This window comes from Mobula hypostoma, chromosome 22 (genome assembly GCF_963921235.1).
Source record: "Mobula hypostoma chromosome 22, sMobHyp1.1, whole genome shotgun sequence".
NCBI classification, from domain to species: domain Eukaryota; kingdom Metazoa; phylum Chordata; class Chondrichthyes; order Myliobatiformes; family Myliobatidae; genus Mobula; species Mobula hypostoma.
In genome coordinates this window covers 4,962,813-4,982,551 of record NC_086118.1, presented here as the reverse complement: position 1 = coordinate 4,982,551, position 19,739 = coordinate 4,962,813, and the positions used below count along the sequence as shown (strand labels likewise).

At 46.0% G+C, this 19,739-nt stretch overlaps 1 protein-coding gene across 1 annotated transcript in view; it reads right to left on the bottom strand.

Annotated features, from left to right (window-relative positions):
- Window positions 1–19,739, bottom strand: part of evpla (envoplakin a) — a 92,027-nt gene that overhangs the window by 30,815 nt on the left and 41,473 nt on the right. Inside the window, exons 6-12 of the mRNA XM_063030924.1 lie at window positions 17,772–17,813; window positions 17,060–17,221; window positions 15,439–15,546; window positions 14,035–14,130; window positions 5,022–5,144; window positions 4,297–4,443; window positions 3,800–3,954 (exon numbers count right to left, since the gene is read on the bottom strand). Coding sequence (XP_062886994.1) covers window positions 3,800–3,954; window positions 4,297–4,443; window positions 5,022–5,144; window positions 14,035–14,130; window positions 15,439–15,546; window positions 17,060–17,221; window positions 17,772–17,813 — 833 coding nt within the window. The remainder of the gene's footprint in view (window positions 1–3,799; window positions 3,955–4,296; window positions 4,444–5,021; window positions 5,145–14,034; window positions 14,131–15,438; window positions 15,547–17,059; window positions 17,222–17,771; window positions 17,814–19,739) is intronic.

The following is a 19,739-nucleotide window of genomic DNA, read 5'->3' as shown; positions in this document are numbered from 1 at the left end:
TAGACAACATCCACTGCTTTACCCTCTTCAACTTTCCTAGTAACCTCATCAAAGAATTCAATAAGATTTGTCAAACATGACTTCCTACGCACAAATCCATGTTGACTGTTTGTAATCAGACCCTTTCTATCCAGATAATTATATATACCATCTCTACGAATACGTTCCATCAATTTACTCACCACTGACGTCAAACTCACAGGTCGATGATTGCTAGGTTTACTCTTAGAACCCTTCTTAAACAATGGAACAACATGACCAATATGCCAATCCTCCGGCACCATCCCCGTTTCTAATGACATTTGAAATATTTCTGTCAGAGCCCCTGCTATTTCCACACTAACTTCCCTCAAGGTCCTAGGGAATATTCTGTCTGGATCCGGAGGTTTATCCACTTTTATATTCCATAAAAGCGCCAGTACTTCCTCTTCTTTAATCATCATACTTTCCATAACTACCTTTCTTGTTTCCCTTACCTTACACAATTCAATATCCTTCTCCTTAGTGAATACCGAAGAAAAGAAATTGTTCAAAATCTCCCCCATCTCTTTTGGGTCCGCACATAGCCGTCCACTCTAGTTCTCTAAGGGACCAATTTTATCCCTCACTATCCTTTTGCTATTAATATAACTGTAGAAACCCTTTGGATTTATTTTCACCTTACTTGCCAAAGCAGCCTCATATCCTCTTTTGGCTTTTCTAATTTCTTTCTTAAGATTCGTTTTACATTCTTTATATTCCTCAAGCACCTCATTTACTCTAAGCTGCCTATATTTATTGAAGATCCCTCTCTTTTTCCGAACCAAGTTTCCAATATCCCCTGAAAACCATGGCTCTCTCAAACTTTTAACCCTTCCTTTCAACCTAACAGGAACCTAAAGATCCTGTACCCTCAAAATTTCACCTTTAAATGACCCCCATTTCTCTATTACATCCTTCCCATAAAACAAATTGTCCCAATCCACTCCTTCTAAATCCTTTCACATCTCCTCAAATTTAGCCTTTCTCCAATCGAAAATCTCAACCCTGGGTCCAGTCCTATTCTTCTCCATAATTATATTGAAACTAATGGTATTATGATCACTGGACCCGAAGTGCTCCCCAACACATACCTTCGTCACCTGCCTTATCTCATTCCCTAACAGGAGATCCAACACTGTCCCTTCTCTAGTTGGTACCTCTATGTATTGCTGCAAAAAACTATCTTGCACACATTTTACAAACTCCAAACCATCCAGCTCTTTTACAGAATGGGCTTCCCAGTCAATGTGTGGAAAATTAAAATCTCCCACAATCACAACCTTGTGCTTACTACAAATATCTGCTATCTCCTTACAAATTTGCTCCTCCAATTCTCGCTCCCCGTTAGGTGGTATATAATACACCTCTATAAGCATCACTACACCTTTCCCATTCCTCAATTCCACCCAAATAGCCTCCCTAGACGAGTCCTCTAATCTATCCTGCCAAAGCACCACTGTTACATTTTCTCTGACAAGCAATGCAACACATCCCCCTCTTGCCCCTCCAATTCTATCACACCTGAAGCAACAAATCCAGGAATATTTAGTTGCCAATCACACCCCTCCTGCAACCATGTTTCACTAACATCATATTTCCAGGTATTAATCCATGATCTAAGCTCATCCACCTTTCTTACAATTCTCCTAGCATTAAAATAGATGCATTTAAGAAACTCTCCACCTCTTACTCTCTGTTTATCCCTAATGGAGCAAACAATTTTGTCTTTTTCTTCCTTCTCCCCTACATCTTCGGTCTGAGTGCTCCTGATCTCTGTCCCCTGCCCATCCTCCCTCACACACTGTCTACTAGCTTTCTCTATTTGTGAACTAACCTCCTCTCTCCTAGACTCTTCAATTTGATACCCACTCCCCAACCATTCTAGTTTAAAGTCTCCTCAGTAGCCCTCACAAATTTCCCCGCCAGGATATTGGTCCCCCTAGGATTCAAGTGCAACCCGTCCTTTTTGTACAGGTCACACCTGCACCAAAAGAGCTCCCAATGATCCAAAAACTTGAATGCCTGCCCCCTGCTCCAACCCCTCAGCCACGCATTTATCCTCCACCTCATCGCCTTCCTACTCTCACTGTCGCGTGGCACAGGCAGTAATCCCGAGATTACTACCTTTGCGGTCCTTCTTCTCAACTCCCTTCCTAACGCCCTGTATTCTCCTTTCAGGGCCTCTTCCCTTTTCCTACCTATATCATTGGTACCTATATGTACCCCGACCTCTGGCTCCTCTCCCTCCCACTTCAGGATATCTTGGACACAATCAGAAATATCCCGGACCCTGGCACCAGGGAGGCAAACTACCATCCGGGTCTCTGGACTGTGTCCACAGAATCACCTATCTGACCCCCTTACTATCGAGTCCCCTATCACAGCTGCCCTCCTCTTCCTTTCTCTACCCTTCTGAGCTACAGGGCCGGACTCTGTGCCGGAGGCACGGCCACTGTCGCTTCCCCCGGGTAAGCTGTCCCCCCCAATAGTACTCAAACAGGAGTACCTGTTGTTAAGGGGCACAGCCACCGGGGTACTCCCTATTACCTGACTCTTCCCCTTCCCCCTCCTAACCGTGACCCACTTGTCTGCCTCCCGTGGCCCCGGTGTGACCACCTGCCTGTAACTCCTCTCTATCAACTCCTCACTCTCCCTGACCAGACGAAGGTCATCGAGCTGCAGCTCCAGTTCCCTAACGCGGTCCCTTAGGAGCTGCATCTTGGCGCACCTGGCGCAGATGTAGACGTCCGGGAGGCTTGGAGACTCCACTACCTCCCACATCCCGCACCGAGAACAACAAGCTGCCCTCACACTCATACTTCCCCTCTCCTCAAATAACAGGAAAAATTGAAAACCAAACCTTCCTCGCCTCGCCCATTTCCGCCTAAGCCCTGAGGCCTTCACTCTGCTCCCAGCTTACTACGCTGCCCGCTGTATAAGGCTGTGTTCCTTTTAAATCTTCCGCGCTTCACTGCCCAACGTCACATGCCTGCGCAGTCCTGCCTCTCTTAACTCTGATGAAAAATTGAAAAATTCAAAATGGCTTCCGCTGCACTCCCGCTCCAATTCTCAGATTTCCCTCTCTGAATTAAACCCGAATCAGGATTTCTGACCTTTTAAATCTTACGCGCTTCACTGCCCGACATCACACACCTGCGCAGTCCTCCAATGGCTCGTACATTTTAGTCTAAATGATTGTAGTATATACAGGATTGAGCTGCGCAGAAACCCACAGCAAACAGCACCCCAGTCACTACATCATCCTTTCTTCCCACCTCAAGCCAACTATTTTCCAACTCCCTTGGACCTTACATTGTCAAGGACCTTGCCACTTTCCATGTAGTCTTCATGGAAAGTGGCAAGGTCTCCATGTAGGATGAACCCTGGGCGCCCCCCCCCCCCCAAGACTATGGTCAACATGCTCCTAGAAGACAGCGGCGCGGCTAATGTAGATGAACTGAACACTCTGATGAGGGAGAGGGAGAAGTGGAGAGTCCGTCATTGTGCCTGACGCCAGCCCCCTAGGCCTGAGTCGACGTAGTAGTAGTAGTACTTCATCAAATGTACAGTTATTAGCAACATTGCACATTACTTCCTTAAAGTTTAGTCAAAGATTTCCTTTCTTGTTCATGAAATAGTGGAAAATCCATCCACACTGAATTTCCACATTCAAGTTTACCAGGTTGCTAATCGCTTGCAAATAATCACTGTTTGGGTTTGTGTTGAATAATAACCACTTGATTTTGAAAATAAAATCCATAGTTAAAATGGGGCTAACCTGTTTGCTTGACCAATGACCTCTGAGTCAGGAGGAGGGATGTTGAAGCACACTCCAGGGACACGCTGGGTCTGTTTAGCATTGTTCACCACCACCCAGTTCTCTAAATCATTGTTGTCTTGGAGTATCAGCTTCTCGTCACGAACTACTTCACTCTGAAAAGGACAAAAAGCATTCTAATTAGGTCAGTCACCTGATAGCACAGAACAAGCAGACACTTTAGTTGGCACTGTCGGTCTTCCTCACTCTAAAAATACTGCTGTGGTCATTTAGGACGTCAATAATTCACTGTGATTCATAGTGGCACAGCAGGTAGATGCAGCTGCATCACGGTTCCCATCGACCCAGGTTTGGTCCTGACCTCCAGTGTTGGCTCTGTGGAGCTTGCACACTTGGCCAGTTACTGTTAGGGTTTCTCACTCTGCCTCCAGTTTCATCCTAAACGCATGCTGAATGGCTATTTAATTAATTGCTGGCTTGTCTTCCTTTTTCCTCACCTGTCCATCATGCCAGTCACACAGTGCAGTCACTGGAAAAGGTTTGGAAACAGGAGTGCGTCGGGCTTTCAGTGGTGTGATCTGCTCGCTCCGTCGTCTCAGATCGTTCAACTCTTTGTCCATTTGGATAATATTTTTCTCATCATCCTTGGAGAGAGGGAGAAGTGGGAGTTAGGATCCTGTGGGATTGTGGAGTCCAAAACTTTCCATCTCGCTTTTAACCACATGGCTAATTTCTGTACTATCAACAAATCTCACCATCATGGCCCCTCTATCTAGGTCTAAATCACTAAAAACATTAGAAAAAATCAAGAGATTAGTACTGGGCTGTGTAGGAATAAGTAACATCATTCCTGTTACAAAACTACTTTTCAATGATTACCCCTGCCTTCCAACTACAGATGCAATCAGCCACTCACCTTAGACCTCATAAGGTTTTTACTTCTTTGACCGGCTTGCAATGAAAGCTGTTAAAATTCAGACTACGTCAAGTGTACTGCCTCGTTAACCCTCGTATTTAAGCCGTATTTTTAAGTGCTGTGAAATTTTCTTCCAGTTGGCATGCTTCATCAAAACACAAGTATAATGGTGGAAACCTGGTCACTCTAAAACTTTGTCTTCATATCACTTGTTCCATCAGGAATTTCAATGATATAGAATACTAAATCCAGTAATGTAGGGTTGAAAGAAAGGAGATTGATAGAATTAAGACTAGAAGCACTCACTTCAAACTGGCGGAGCAGGTCAGACGCATAGCGGGGATTGTCGTTGTATCTGGAGTACTTGTTGTCCAACTCCGCATTGTGCTTTTTGATTGACTGGCTGAGATTGTCTGCGTCATACTGAAACTGGGGTGGCAGAGAAGATAAAAGCAAGGTTGAGAGGGTGTGAAGCAGTGGAGGAAAAATATTTCACAAGTTGGCAGGTTTCTACAACAGAACAACTTGCGCTTAGACATATAACAGAGGAGCACCATCAAACACAATTTGACACTGAGGCCCTTGAGATGGTAAACAAAGCCTCAGGCAAGGAGTTTGGACCTGAAGCATTGACTCAAAATTTCCCTCAAGAGATGCTGCTTGATGCATTGAGTTCCTTAAGCTTGATGTGTGTTGCTCCAGATTCCCAGCATCTGCACTTTCTCTTGTGTCTCAGTGAAGGAGAAAGATTAGGTCGAGAAGCACAGAGATTAAGGAAGACATTCCCAAGCTTAGAGAAGTAAAAATATAGTCGACGTCAGATACACTGGAGAAGATCTGAGATATAGATATAGGGAAAGTGAAGACGATGGAATTGGATAATGAATGAGATATTTCAAAGTGGACTGGACCCAGTCTAGCAGCCAATGTCAGGGTGAGGAATGGATATAGAATAGATAAACCCCTAAAGGCTACAAGCTGGTGTGAGCTGGTACAATCTGAACAGGGATTCACAATAAGTAACAAACAACCTGCTGGAGGAACTCAGTGGGTCGCGCAGCATCTTTGAGGGGAGAGGAATTGCTGACATTTCAGGGAAAACCTCGTATCAGGAAGTTGGATGTTGCTCCAGATTCCAGCATCTGAAGTCTAGTGTGTTTCTGTTCACGATAAGGCATTGTGTTCTCCTCTCCTCCACTCTCCTCCTGGCCCCAGATAATTCAATGTCGGGTTACTTCCTGTTATGCAAAAGGCTTAATGGCTGGAATTTGTTAGTTATCTTCTTAGCTGAAACCCTAACAGAGTGGTCATAAACAATAACGGTTAGAAATTAATGAAACCAGAGGAGCACATTAGCCAGGGGAAGGTGTGATGCGAGACAGGGAGAAGGAGTGCGATGCTTTACTCCCTGTAATGTATTCCAATATCTTCTGGAAGGCTGAGTGGTTTTGCTCTTTTGAGTAAATTCTCACCATTTGAATGCACATTGTTAGAGATAGGATGGAGTGATGAGGATGGAAGAAAAGAGGAGGGGGAAACAGGTCGACTGTTGAGTGATAGCAGATTTACTTTAGAACACTATACGGTTTAGCTGGTGCACCAGGCAACAGTGCTGTCACTCAACACACTGACCTTTGCAGGCTCCTGAAAGACCACAGAGGGAGCTCTACGACACAATGGTCAGAATCCCACACTGATTGAATAGTCATAGGCATACTTTATTGATCCCGGGGGAAATTGGTTTTCGTTACAGTTGCACCATAAATAATAAATAGTAATAAAACCATAAATAGTTAAATAATAATATGTAAATTATGCCTGTAAATTATGAAATAAGTCCAGGACCAGCCTATTGGCTCAGGGTGTCTGACCCTCCAAGGGAGGAGTTGTAAAGTTTGATGGCCACAGGCAGGAATGACTTCCTATGACGCTCTGTGTTGCATCTCGGTGGAATGAGTCTCTGGCTGAATGTACTCCTGTGCCCACCCAGTACACTATGTAGTGGATGGGAGACATTGTCCAAGATGGCATGCAACTTAGACAGCATCCTCTTTTCAGACACCACTGTCAGAGAGTCCAGTTCCATCCCCACAACATCACTGGCCTTACGAATGAGTTTGTTGATTCTGTTGGTGTCTGCTACCCTCAGCCTGCTGCCCCAGCACACAACAGCAAACATGATAGCACTGGCCACCACAGACTCTTAGAACATCCTCAGCATCATCCAGCAGATGTTAAAGGACCTCAGTCTCCTCAGGAAACAGAGACGACTCTGACCCTTCTTGTAGACAGCCTCAGTGTTCTTTGACCAGTCCACTTTATTGTCAGTTTGTATCCCCAGGTATTTGTAATCCTCCACCATGTCCACATGGGGGAGCGTATCAATATGCTTCCCCAGGACCCAGTGTCAGCTTGGTCTTGATCTTTCAGGCAGCAGGTTCAAAGAGAGCTTCTATCCGTAATTGGATGCTCCTTTTGTAAAACAAAATGGACTCCAGGCCTCATTACAGCCTTGCACACTATCTGCCTGCATTGTGCTTTACTCCCTACTCTGTTGCTGCTTTTTCCTTGGTGAACTGATGAGATGAAATCCGTATGGAAGATTTTGACTGTATCTCAGTACATGTGATATTAATAAACCAATTTACAATTGGTCAGATTTACATCCACAAAACCCATGAGAAATCAACAGGGTAAGATGTTAATATCCTTGTACCGATGGTTGTGAGCTCCTGCTCGAGACTGCCTTGATGTTGGGAGTGGCACAACCCCGGGGTTGACATGCAGGTGTTTTCAAGTGGCAGCCTCTTTCCTCGAGGTTTTATCAATTAGCCCACTACATTTCCAGAGTCAGCCCCCCCCCGCATTGTGTCCGCCAACTCTCTCGATGCTATCTTGGAGCCCAGGGGAGGTCTCTTCGCTCGATTCAAAGCCATTAACTATTCCTTTCTGCCACCTCTGATGTGACTCTGATGGTTTGCCGCAGAGTCTGATCACGGGTCTCTGGCTCCTTCAACAATTTGATGGTGGATGTGGCTACAAATCCACCGGACAAACGTTGGTTTTCCAGCCCTGTCACTGAACTTCAGCTGCTAGATCTGCACAGTGTAGCCTCTTGTGTTCTTATGCTTCAGACACTGAGTCCTCCCACGGGGCTGTGAGCTCCACGCTCTGGACGATCTGTAATGACTTCAGAAACTGAGTCTTCCCACGGGGCTGTGAGCTCCACGTTCTAGACGATCTGTAATGACTTCAGACACTGAGTCCTCCCACGGGGCTGTGAGCTCCACGTTCTAGACGATCTGTAATGACTTGGACACTGAGTCCTCCCACGGGGCTGTGAGCTCCACGCTCTAGACGATCTGTAATGACTTGGACACTGAGTCCTCCCACGGGGCTGTGAGCTCCACGCTCTAGACGATCTGTAATGACTTGGACACTGAGTCCTCCCACAGGGCTGTGAGCTCCACGTTCTAGACGATCTGTAATGACTTGGACACTGAGTCCTCCCACGGGGCTGTGAGCTCCACGCTCCAGACCATCTGTAATGACTTCAGAAACTGAGTCTTCCCACGGGGCTGTGAGCTCCACGCTCTAGACGATCTGTAATGACTTCAGACACTGAGTCCTCCCACGGGGCTGTGAGCTCCACGCTCTAGACGATCTGTAATGACTTGGACACTGAGTCCTCCCACGGGGCTGTGAGCTCCACGCTCTAGACGATCTGTAATGACTTAAGACACTGAGTCCTCCCACGGGGCTGTGAGCTCCACGCTCTAGACGATCTGTAATGACTTGGACACTGAGTCCTCCCACGGGGCTGTGAGCTCCACGCTCCAGACGATCTGTAATGACTTGGACACTGAGTCCTCCCACGGGGCTGTGAGCTCCACGCTCTAGACGATCTGTAATGACTTCAGACACTGAGTCCTCCCACGGGGCTGTGAGCTCCACGCTCTAGACGATCTGTAATGACTTGGACACTGAGTCCTCCCACGGGGCTGTGAGCTCCACGCTCTAGACGATCTGTAATGACTTGGACACTGAGTCCTCCCACGGGGCTGTGAGCTCCACGCTCTAGACAATCTGTAATGACTTGGACACTGAGTCCTCCCACGGGGCTGTGAGCTCCACGCTCTAGACGATCTGTAATGACTTCAGACACTGAGTCCTCCCACGGGGCTGTGAGCTCCACGCTCTAGACGATCTGTAATGACTTCAGACACTGAGTCCTCCCACGGGGCTGTGAGCTCCACGCTCTAGACGATCTGTAATGACTTCAGACACTGAGTCCTCCCACGGGGCTGTGAGCTCCACGCTCTAGACGATCTGTAATGACTTGGACACTGAGTCCTCCCACGGGGCTGTGAGCTCCACGCTCTAGACGATCTGTAATGACTTGGACACTGAGTCCTCCCATGGGGCTGTGAACTCCACACTCTAGACGATCTGTAATGACTTCAGAAACTGAGTCCTCCCACGGGGCTGTGAGCTCCACGCTCTAGACAATCTGTAATGACTTGGACACTGAGTCCTCCCACGGGGCTGTGAGCTCCACGCTCTAGACGATCTGTAATGACTTGGACACTGAGTCCTCCCACGGGGCTGTGAGCTCCACGCTCTAGACGATCTGTAATGACTTGGACACTGAGTCCTCCCACGGGGCTGTGAGCTCCACGCTCTAGACGATCTGTAATGACTTGGACACTGAGTCCTCCCACGGGGCTGTGAGCTCCACGGTCTAGACGATCTGTAATGACTTCAGACACTGAGTCCTCCCACGGGGCTGTGAGCTCCACGCTCCAGACGATCTGTAATGACTTCAGACACTGAGTCCTCCCACGGGGCTGTGAGCTCCACGCTCTAGACGATCTGTAATGACTTGGACACTGAGTCCTCCCACGGGGCTGTGAGCTCCACGCTCTAGACAATTTGTAATGACTTGGACACTGAGTCCTCCCACGGGGCTGTGAGCTCCATGCTCTAGACAATTTGTAATGACTTGGACATTGAGTCCTCCCACGGGGCTGTGAGCTCCACGCTCTAGACGATCTGTAATGACTTGGACACTGAGTCCTCCCACGGGGCTGTGAGCTCCACGCTATAGACGATCTGTAATGACTTGGACACTGAGTCCTCCCACGGGGCTGTGAGCTCCACGCTCTAGACAATCTGTAATGACTTGGACACTGAGTCCTCCCACGGGGCTGTGAGCTCCACGCTCTAGACGATCTGTAATGACTTCAGACACTGAGTCCTCCCACGGGGCTGTGAGCTCCACGCTCTAGACGATCTGTAATGACTTGGACACTGAGTCCTCCCACGGGGCTGTGAGCTCCACGTTCTAGACGATCTGTAATGACTTGGACCAGAGAACCCAGTCTGGCCTAAGGTTAGTGGTAGCAATTTCTGGATGAAAGGTGAGTTGTTTATTGACATCCACCAGCATTTTCCAGTTACAGGCCATGTTCATCTGACCTGTTTCTGGCTAAGGAAGGAGACTAGTTGGTCTTTTCTCTCCCTCCTGAACAAATGCTGCTGGTGTCAGAGTGTTGGTCATCCTACAGGGTAAGGAGTCAGTTGCTACCCTCTTAGCCTCAGTGAACAACTCTTCGAGACTTGGTTGTGACACCGTGTGTACCTCCTTTGTGTGAGGCTGGTGTTGCAGCTTACCAGGATATGCTTCAGGGTTTCCGGAATCGGGCACAAGGAACAAGTTGGGTCCTCACTGAACCGGGTCAAGGGAGGCGGGATTGGGTTCAGGAGAGCTGACCTGGGTGAAGACCTTGCTTCTGTCTGCTACTCAGAGGCGCCCGAGTTGGTGTGAGGGTGGCATGTGGTGAATCCATGAGTGATTGTCTTGGACATTTCTTTTGCAATGAACAAGACCCTGTTGGATATTGATTGCTGCAGGCCTGCTTCCCTTGTTTGGTGGAGAGGTAGGTGTTGTAGCGAGGACTGGGTCTCATTGCTCAGGCTTGCATTATAGAGTGGCTTCCAGACATGGTTGGGGATGTCCTCTCCCATCAGTGCTGCCCTCCAGTGTTGGATTGGTTGAATTGCAGTCTGGTCTGCCTGGAACTATCAATTTGCTGGGACTTGTCGATCAGGGTCTTGGACTAAAAATGTGTTTCCTCACATGACTATGGTCTTTTTTTCCCCCTTTTTTGTTATTTTGAATGTGTGTGTATGTACTTGCACCTTGGCCCCAGAGGGATGCTGTCCCCTTCAGCTGTATCCAAGTATGGTTTGAATGACAATTAAACGATTTGATTTATTTTCTCTAAAAACGTAACACTATATTCTGCAATTTAATATTTTGTTTTCCGTTTATACTATCACGATATGCTTATGCATGAAATGATCTTTTGGGACAACATGCAAAACACTTCTCCACTGTATCTTGGTGCATGGGACAGTGATAAGCTAGTTACCATTTACCGGTGTGCGACTACACGCGAGCTTTCAGTGAGAGCAAGGTGCATTCTGATCAGTGCCTCTTTAAACAGCACAGTTTCAGGGGAAGCAGTTGCTATAATCTGAGTCTCTGGTGATTAAATAAAAGCTGTTGTTTTTCAAACTAGTGAGTGACAGCAGATGTACTTTATGTTTTACACTACTGATTGGCTGGGTAAAGAAGTGCTGGGTGCTGGGTTAAACAAAATGTCTTGCTGAAATGTTGAAGATAAAATTTCTCAAGAAGTGTTGAGTCCACCAGAGCAAATGTTCAGCTCCGGGTTAGGACTTGATGGGCTGAATGGCCTACTTCTGCTCCTATATCTTATGGTCTATCTTATAGTCTTATGGGTTATGAATATTCAGCTCCGGGGTAGGAGTATTCCGCTGCACAGTGCGGTGTCTTTGGATTTATGTAAACAAGCCTCAAAGCAGTCAGATCAGCCAGCTCGCAGCTAATCTAAATCTCACCAATCTTGCCGTAGCGCCTCATCTTCAGTACCACTTACTGATTCTGCCTTGGATCACTTCCCAGAAATAAGCCAATTGGCATTATGCTGTTGCTGGTAGAAGAGGGGCTCTTGCAGACACATCCCTCTTTCTAGCATCTGTCCCTGCAGTTCACAATTCTTCAAGTTGACATCCCGTGCCTCTGTGCGAAAATACTTTTCCTCAGCCTCCCGCTAAGACTTCCACCAATTAGTTTAAATCTACACCCTATCTTTGACCCCTTTCTGATTTAATCTCTAAGACTCCCCATAGTTTTAAAGAGGCCTCAGTTTTCACTGTTTCAAAAAAAAACATTGCCTCCCTACCCTTTCAAAGCAGTCCTCAGTGTAACCACATATTCCCTGTAAGGTGCATGATTAGAACGGTACACATTTCAATAGACCTTCACATCTACAGTGCTTTGGGGGACAGAGACTCCTAATTTCTCTTTGTGTGCAGAGGTACAGAAAAACATAGCTCCTCAAGTTCCTATTAAACCTTTCCTCTATCTTCTTGTTCTTCTTTCTCTTTTCAGAAAATTGCTAATCTCTGTCACTACCCTGTCAAATCGCTTTTTAAATATCTTGAATTTTAGCTCAAAATCAGAATTCCAGAGTGCCTAGAAAGAAAGACGACATCAGAACATAAGTAGTCGAAAGGAACAGGACTGGGTGCTTTATGTCTGTATCACTGTTCAACAGCTGGTCTTTTACCCCAGCGCCACGTCCCTGCACTAATCCCAACCACGGACTCCCTTATCATTTGAAAAAGCTGTCTCCTTCCTCAACACCAGTGACAGAACTCCTCACCATCTTAGATATTGCCCCCCAAAGACTCTCCTCCCTCTGGATGAAGACATATGGCTGACCTCTGAGCTTGAGACTGTGACCCCTAGATATCCCAGCCAAAGGAAATACCATCCCTGCACCCCCATGTCAACAGAGACATGGATACTGGAGATGCTGGAATCTAAAGCAAGAAAGAACCTGCTGGAAGGACTGAATGAGCTGACCAGCCTCTGTGGGGAGAGGGGAATTGCCGATGAATTGGGTCGAAACCCCGTATCAGGATTCCTCTAATGCCAAGTCCCATAAGGATTTCTTACCCACCTCCTATTCTTCCAAACTTTAGGGAGTCTGGTTAACCTCACCTCACACTCCATTCCAGGAAATGATTTAATCCCTTAGCTACACTCCCTTTACTACAGATAAATCCTTTCTTGGTACTGAGACTAGATCTGTACTAATGCTTCAGATGCAGAATAACTAGGACCCAAACATGTGGAGCAAATATATCTCTACTCAAATCTTTATTTTTTGGTGTGTGCGTCTGCGTGTGCGATGTTGGTGGGATGATATCTTTTTCATGCCTTTACAGGGCGCGGAGCGAGAGAGAGACTGTGTGACGGGCCACTCCTCACACAGACATTTCGCAGTATTTTTCCCTTTATTTTACAAGGTCGGGTTGCGATCTCGACACTCAACCCGGCACGGATGGAAAGCGTACCCAGGAGCAGCCCCGTCTGGATTCGAACCCAGGAACCTTCATTCCGGAGTCTGGCGCTGATGTCATTGAGCCACCAGCCGGCCAAAACTCCTATTCAAATCTTCTTGTAACATACCATTTTACTTTCTAATTGTCTGCAGGGTATGCACGGTAACTTCCAGTGGTGCTATTGCTCCTCTGAGCATCAGCACCTTTCAGTCTTTTACCATGTAACCCTCTCACCATAGGCTCGGAAGGAGTTAGCTATTACAGTGAGTACAGACTAACAGCAATGCACGTGGACTAACAATGAAAGGGTCATTTCCAATAAATAAACAGGAATGTTTCTCGCCTGGGGTGTGAGAGGTCCTAGGTTCAAATCCCAGTTGCTAGATCCCCGGGTACGTTCTAAGGCATAGCCTCAAGATAAAGGGGCACCCTTTCAAAATGGAGATGCAGAGAAATTTCTTTAGCCAAAGGGTGGTGAATTTGTGGAATTTGTTGCCTCATGTAGCTGTGGAGGCCAGGTCATTGGGTGTATTTAAGGCAGAGATTGATGGGTTCTTGATTGGACATGGCATCACAGGTTATGAGGAGAAGGCCAGGAACTGGGGTTGTGGAGGAGATAGAAAAAAAGATCAGTCATGATTGAATGGTGGAGCAGACTCGATAGGCCAGATGGCCTAATTCTGGTCCTGTCTTATGTCTTATGGTCGTATAGTGTTGTTCAATCCTGAGATTGGCCTTTAGCCATGCCAGATTCTGATCTCAATCTTTGGTCATCAACTTGGCTTCTCTTTTCAGAGTTGTGTTGCCTAGGATATATCTTTCCTCTGAAAGGTTAACTCCTTCACAGGGAGCCCAAGACGTCTACACTGCCTATCATTACCTTTCTATAATCCTCCACGTTGTTCAGATGTGCCTCCTGGCAGATGCAGAGATTCAGAAACTGTTGCCATTCATCCTTCACAGCATCCTTGTGAGCCTGCAAGAGAGGATCTACATATGTTAAGATTTCCATCCAATGCACATAGGACAGGACTCTTCTTCCTAAGTCAAAAAGCAAAGATCCAGATATAAAGATGACACATATTCATTCATGTATTTCTATGGTTGCTTGTCAATAAGATGTCCAAATGCAATGGGACAACTTTACAGGTGACCTTCCCCAAAAAAATGCATTTTCTGGAAGCAGCCAGCTTAGTGTGACAAACTCCTCAGGAACGTTCCACCTTACTAAAAAATCAGAACTGGGTCTGATAACACAGCGTGCTGACTAACAACCATTCCTCAGGTAAAACTGGTGTCAGAAAAACCCAGGAGGTGTGAAACAGGCTTTAGTATTTTGTTAATGCCAACATCACCCACATCTCTCACTATCTGAAATATATGATACTTTCACTAAAGTACTTAGTTGCTTAGAACTTGCTTGGTTATTTTGCAAGGCAGGATTGACTTGTCTTCAATCTCTCTGATTATTTGAAACTGTAGTTAAGGTTCGGTAGATTTTAGTTTGTTTTGCTTTGGGGATGTATGGTTGGATTGGAATGGTTCCATTTTTTTGGGTTGGAAATCTATCCACAGGGTGTTGTGCTACTTCGTGATCTTAGAAAGGTTCAAATTGATTGACTGAGTAAAATTAGTTTGATTGATTAGTACTGAGTTTATAGGAAAATAAGACCGGGGGAGGCCTCTCAGTTCCTTGAGCCTGTCTGCCAATTAATATGATCATGGCTGACATATCTATGTCTTTAACTCATCCTTTGTACCTGATGCCCATAACCCTTAATTCTGCCATCTTTCAAACATTTACCTAGTTCCTTTTTCAATACCCCTAGTGATCAGAATCGACAACTGGTTGTGATAGATATTTCTAGCCATTCACCATACTCTGAATGACAATCCTATGCACCTCACTTTAAAATGACCTGCCTTTAAACTTCTATGCCCTCTCTTTCGTTATTTTCTCACTAGTGGAAATATCTCAACATTTACTCTGACCTGCTCCCTCAGTATCTTATGTTTAACCCCTTATTCTTCTAAGCTCCAAAGAATACAGATCTAAGATCATTAGCCACTTGTGATAGGTGACTTTGGAATAGAAACACCTGATTTAATTTTGTTATTGTTCACTCTGCTTGCTTAATGGTTATTGCATTTGACTGGTGATGCTCATTTGATTTTGGTCTGGTTTGATATGTTCTTCCCATATAGCATGATAATTGATCTGTTAATCCCCAGTGTATGCTCTGTCAGCGATGGACACAGAAGGTGGAGAATAGGTGGTACGTACCTCAACGGCAGGGCTGCCTGGGTGCTTGAACTTCAGCAGACGCTCTCCATTGTCCTGAATTCTATTGACAGCTTCTTCCTCTGCCAACAGCCCATTTTCTTTGAAACTCTGGAGGAAAATAAAGATAAGGGAATTACATTTCCTTCTGAATCTTGTCTAGAACATTGAGGATGAGACAGAGGCTGTGGCATAATCTGGATAGGAATGATGGAAAAGCTTAAGAGGCTTTCAGGACCTAAGCATCACAGACAAGACCTGCATTAATTACCCCTCCATAACTGTCCCTTGAAAAGATGCTGACAACTGGTGGCTTTCTGGATCATTGTTAAGGCTCAACCACACTGGAATCACACAAACGTCAGATCAGGTAAGGATGATGGATCTCTTTCTCTCTTTCCTTGGATGGCATGAACGAGTTTGATGGGGTTGTTTGCCGCAATCTGATGGTTTTTGCAGTCAACAATGCTAAGAATAGCTGTTTTAAATTCTGAAGTATTAACTGAATTTGAATTTTTCAGCAGCTGTGGTGGGGTTTGAACTTAGGTCTGTGATTTGCTAATACAATAGATTACTAATTGTGTTCGTTAATCAGCATACCCTTCACCTCAAATTGGTTTTGGATGACTCATCTCATGGCATCCTCCCTAAATACCATCCTCCATCATAGCGGGCTTTCTTAAATCATCCTTCCTGGCAGTCATTGAATCATTATGGCCCATGGAAACTGCAGTCAAACTAATACCCTGAGCAAAAGGGGATAGCGACACCCATTTAACGACTCTGTTATTTCATTCTTGTTATTTAGTGCTATTTATTTACATCTGTATTTGCACAGTTTGTTTACAGTTTCTGATGTTCACAGTTTACAGATCCTGTTTACAGTTGCTGTTCTATAGATTTGCTAAGTATGCCCACAGAAGAAGAATCTCAGGGTTGTATGTGGTGACATGTAAGTACTTGGATAACAAGTTTTACTTTGAACTTATTTTGATCAACCGAAATTGTTTTTGTCTGGTGATAAATATTGAGCTCCACACCAGGGAAAAGTTGTGGGTTCTTCTTTAAGGCATTAGTCTGGTGAGCAGATATATTAAAATCTGACTAGTGCCTCCTGTTTAGTATTGCATCAGAGGAAATATTTGTGTTTGTCCCTGGGATAGAATCTGAACTCACAATCTTGTGCAGCTGGTGTGGACCGAGGGAGAGGTGGAGGGCCAACCAAGGGAAAGAATCTCAGAACTTTGAACCTAAGCGGCTAAAATCATGGGCAACAATAAAAGGACAAGCGATACCAGCAATGAGCAGGGTGCCAGAATGGGAGGAGTGTGGATGTCTCAGGGGTGTAGATTTGAAAGAGCTTAAAGATTTGTAAGGGGACTGAAAATGATGGTGAGGATGTAAATCGAGACATAATCGCAGTGAAGGAAAGAGAAAATAATTAAATAAAGTAACTAATTGCTCAAAAGGCAGAGTAGACGGTAAACGATATTAGTAAAGAAGCCCTTCTCATATAACAGCTTGTTCATTGTGAAATGTCATTTAAAACATTCTGTTGCCGTCAGCACGTGACTCATGTTAATATTGTAAGTGGTGATGCCGAGTGTACAGAAAGACCAGGCACCTCATACTGCTTGCGCACTTCCTCGGGCTCCAACATCCGGTCGCTCCAGTCCTGCCTCTGGATCTTGTCCTGTTGCTCGTTCATGAGCACCAGCTGCTTGGTGCAGTCCTGCACGTAGTTGTAGAGCTCGTCCAGCTGGCGGCCGCGCAGCTTGGAGGAGTCCTGAGTAAAAATAAATGCAAGCTGTCTAGATATTGCTTCCATCAGGCAGGAGATACAGGCGCCTGAAGTCCCACACCACTAGATTCAAGAACAGGAACTTTCCTGCAACCGATTCACATAATGTTAATCCCACTTCAGTACACACCTTGCACTACCGTGGGCTTGCTATCGAGTCCTGGTTTTTATTTGCACCAAAGACTTTGCTTTTGGGCAGTCATTTCTATCACTGTATGGCATAATTTTATATGAAATTTATGTTTAATTTATATTCTGTGTGTTGCCTGTACCTTTGTGCCTGTGATGCTCTGCTGGCAAGTTTTTCATTGGACCTGTACCTCACCGTGCTGGGCAGATGACATTACATTTGACTTTTCAATGCCATCAAGGCAATCGTGATATATGCTTTCTTCACCACTCCATCCACGTCAAGGACCCGAGCACCTCTCCATTCAACAACTGAACAATCATCTATCAGCAACGGATTAACTTGATTCCAAACTGTGACAGGTGCTCACTGACAATTCTGCGCGTATAAGAAACGGTGACTCACCACCAGATTTTTGTATTGCTTCTGAACTTGCTTGAGTTCATCCTGTAAAAGAAGAAAAATGATCATCAATTCCCTCCCACTTTTGTCTTTTGGACGGTTTATCAACACCTGTTGTTTGTAGATTCTTGAAATAGTTGGGTCTTTTGTCTGGCAGCTGTCACTGTGGCAGAAGCCATCATGTTCCTCTACAGAAAAAACAAAAGATTCTGCAGATGCTGGAAATCCCAGCAACTCACATAAAATGCTGGAGGAACTCAACAGGCCAGGCAGCATCTAGAAAAAGGGGACAGTTAACGCTTTGTCAGGACTGGAGAAAAAAAGATGAGGAGTAGATTTAAAAGGTGAGGGGAAGGGAGAGAGAAACACAAGGTGACAGGTGAAACCGGGAGGGGGAGGGATGAAGTAAAGAGCTGGGAAGTTGATTAATGAGAGAGATACAGGCCTGGAGAAGGGGGAGTCTGATAGGAGAGGAGTGAAGGCCATGGAAGAATAAAAAGGGGGAAGAAGCACTAGAGGGAGGTGATGGGCAGGCAGCAAGATACGGTCAGAGAGGGAAACGGCGATGGGGACTGGTGAAGGAGAGAGTGAGGGGATGAGGGGGGAGAGCAGCCATTACCAGAAGGTTGAGAAATCGAAGTTCATGCTATCAGGTTGGAGTCTACTGAGACGGAATATAAGGTGCTGTTCCTCTGGCTGTAGAGGAGGCCATGGATGGACATAGCAGAATGGTGACCACTGGGAGATCCCGCTTGTTCAGGTAGATGCTCGGTGAAATGGTCTCCAAATCTATGTCGGGTCTCACTGATATACAGAGGCCACACCGGGAGCACCACACCCCAACAGACTCACAGGACAAGTGTCACCTCACCTGGAGGGACTGTTTGGGGCCTTGAATGGTAGTGAGGGAGGAGGTGTAGCACTTGTTCAGTTTGCAAGGATAAGTGCCAGGAGGGAGATCAATAGGGAGGGTCGAATGGACAAGGGAGTCACGTAGGGAGCTGCAGATGTTGGAAATCCAAAGCAACACATGCAAAATGCAGGAGGAACTCAGCAGATCAGAATGTTGCAGGGTCACAGCCCGAAACCTTGACTGTTTATTTCCTTCCATAGATGCTGCCTAACCTAGTGAGTTCCTCCAGAATTTTGTATGTGCTGCTCTGACCTTTTCCTCACTGCTTCTCTCTAGCTGCGGTATGTCTACAACAGTGGCCTAACTGTTACACACTGAAGGAACATAATCTATCCAGAATATTCATGAATTCAACAGAATAATGACCTTGTAAACCACTAGACCATTGTTAAACCTGAGCAATTTTATCAAATGTCCAGATTTTTACCCTTGTGGACATTGGTGAGAAATGTTGGCTTTCATTTAAGGCAGCGCAGTCGTACAGAGACCTCACAGTGACAGAGGCCCGACTGCTTCGCTGCGGCAGAGGCCCGACTGTCTCACAGGGACAGAGGCCCAACTGCCTCACAGTGACAGAAGCCCAACTACCTCACAGTGACAGAGGCCCGACTGTCTCACAGGGACAGAGGCCGGACTGCCCCTCTGCGGCAAAGGCCCGACTGCCTCTCTACATCAAAGGCCCGACTGCCTCTCTGCGGCAGAGGCCCGACTGCCTCACAGTGACAGAGGCCCGACTGCCTCAGTGACAGAGGCCCGACTGCCCCACAGTGACAGAGGCCCGACTTTGGGTGCTGTCTGTGTAAGGATTGCATATTCCCCCTGTGACTCCATGGGTTCCCTTTGGGTGCTCCAGTTCCCTCGTCCATCCCAAAGATGTGTGGATGAGTAGATTAGTTGGCCGCTGTAAATTGCCCCTACTATGTTAGTAAATAGTAGAATCTGGGGAAAGTTGGTGTCAAAGTGGGGCAAATAAAAAGTAGAATTGAAATAAATGGGAGGTTAATATTTGGTATAGACTCAGTGAGCCAAAGGGCCTGTCTTCATGCGGTTCACTCTAT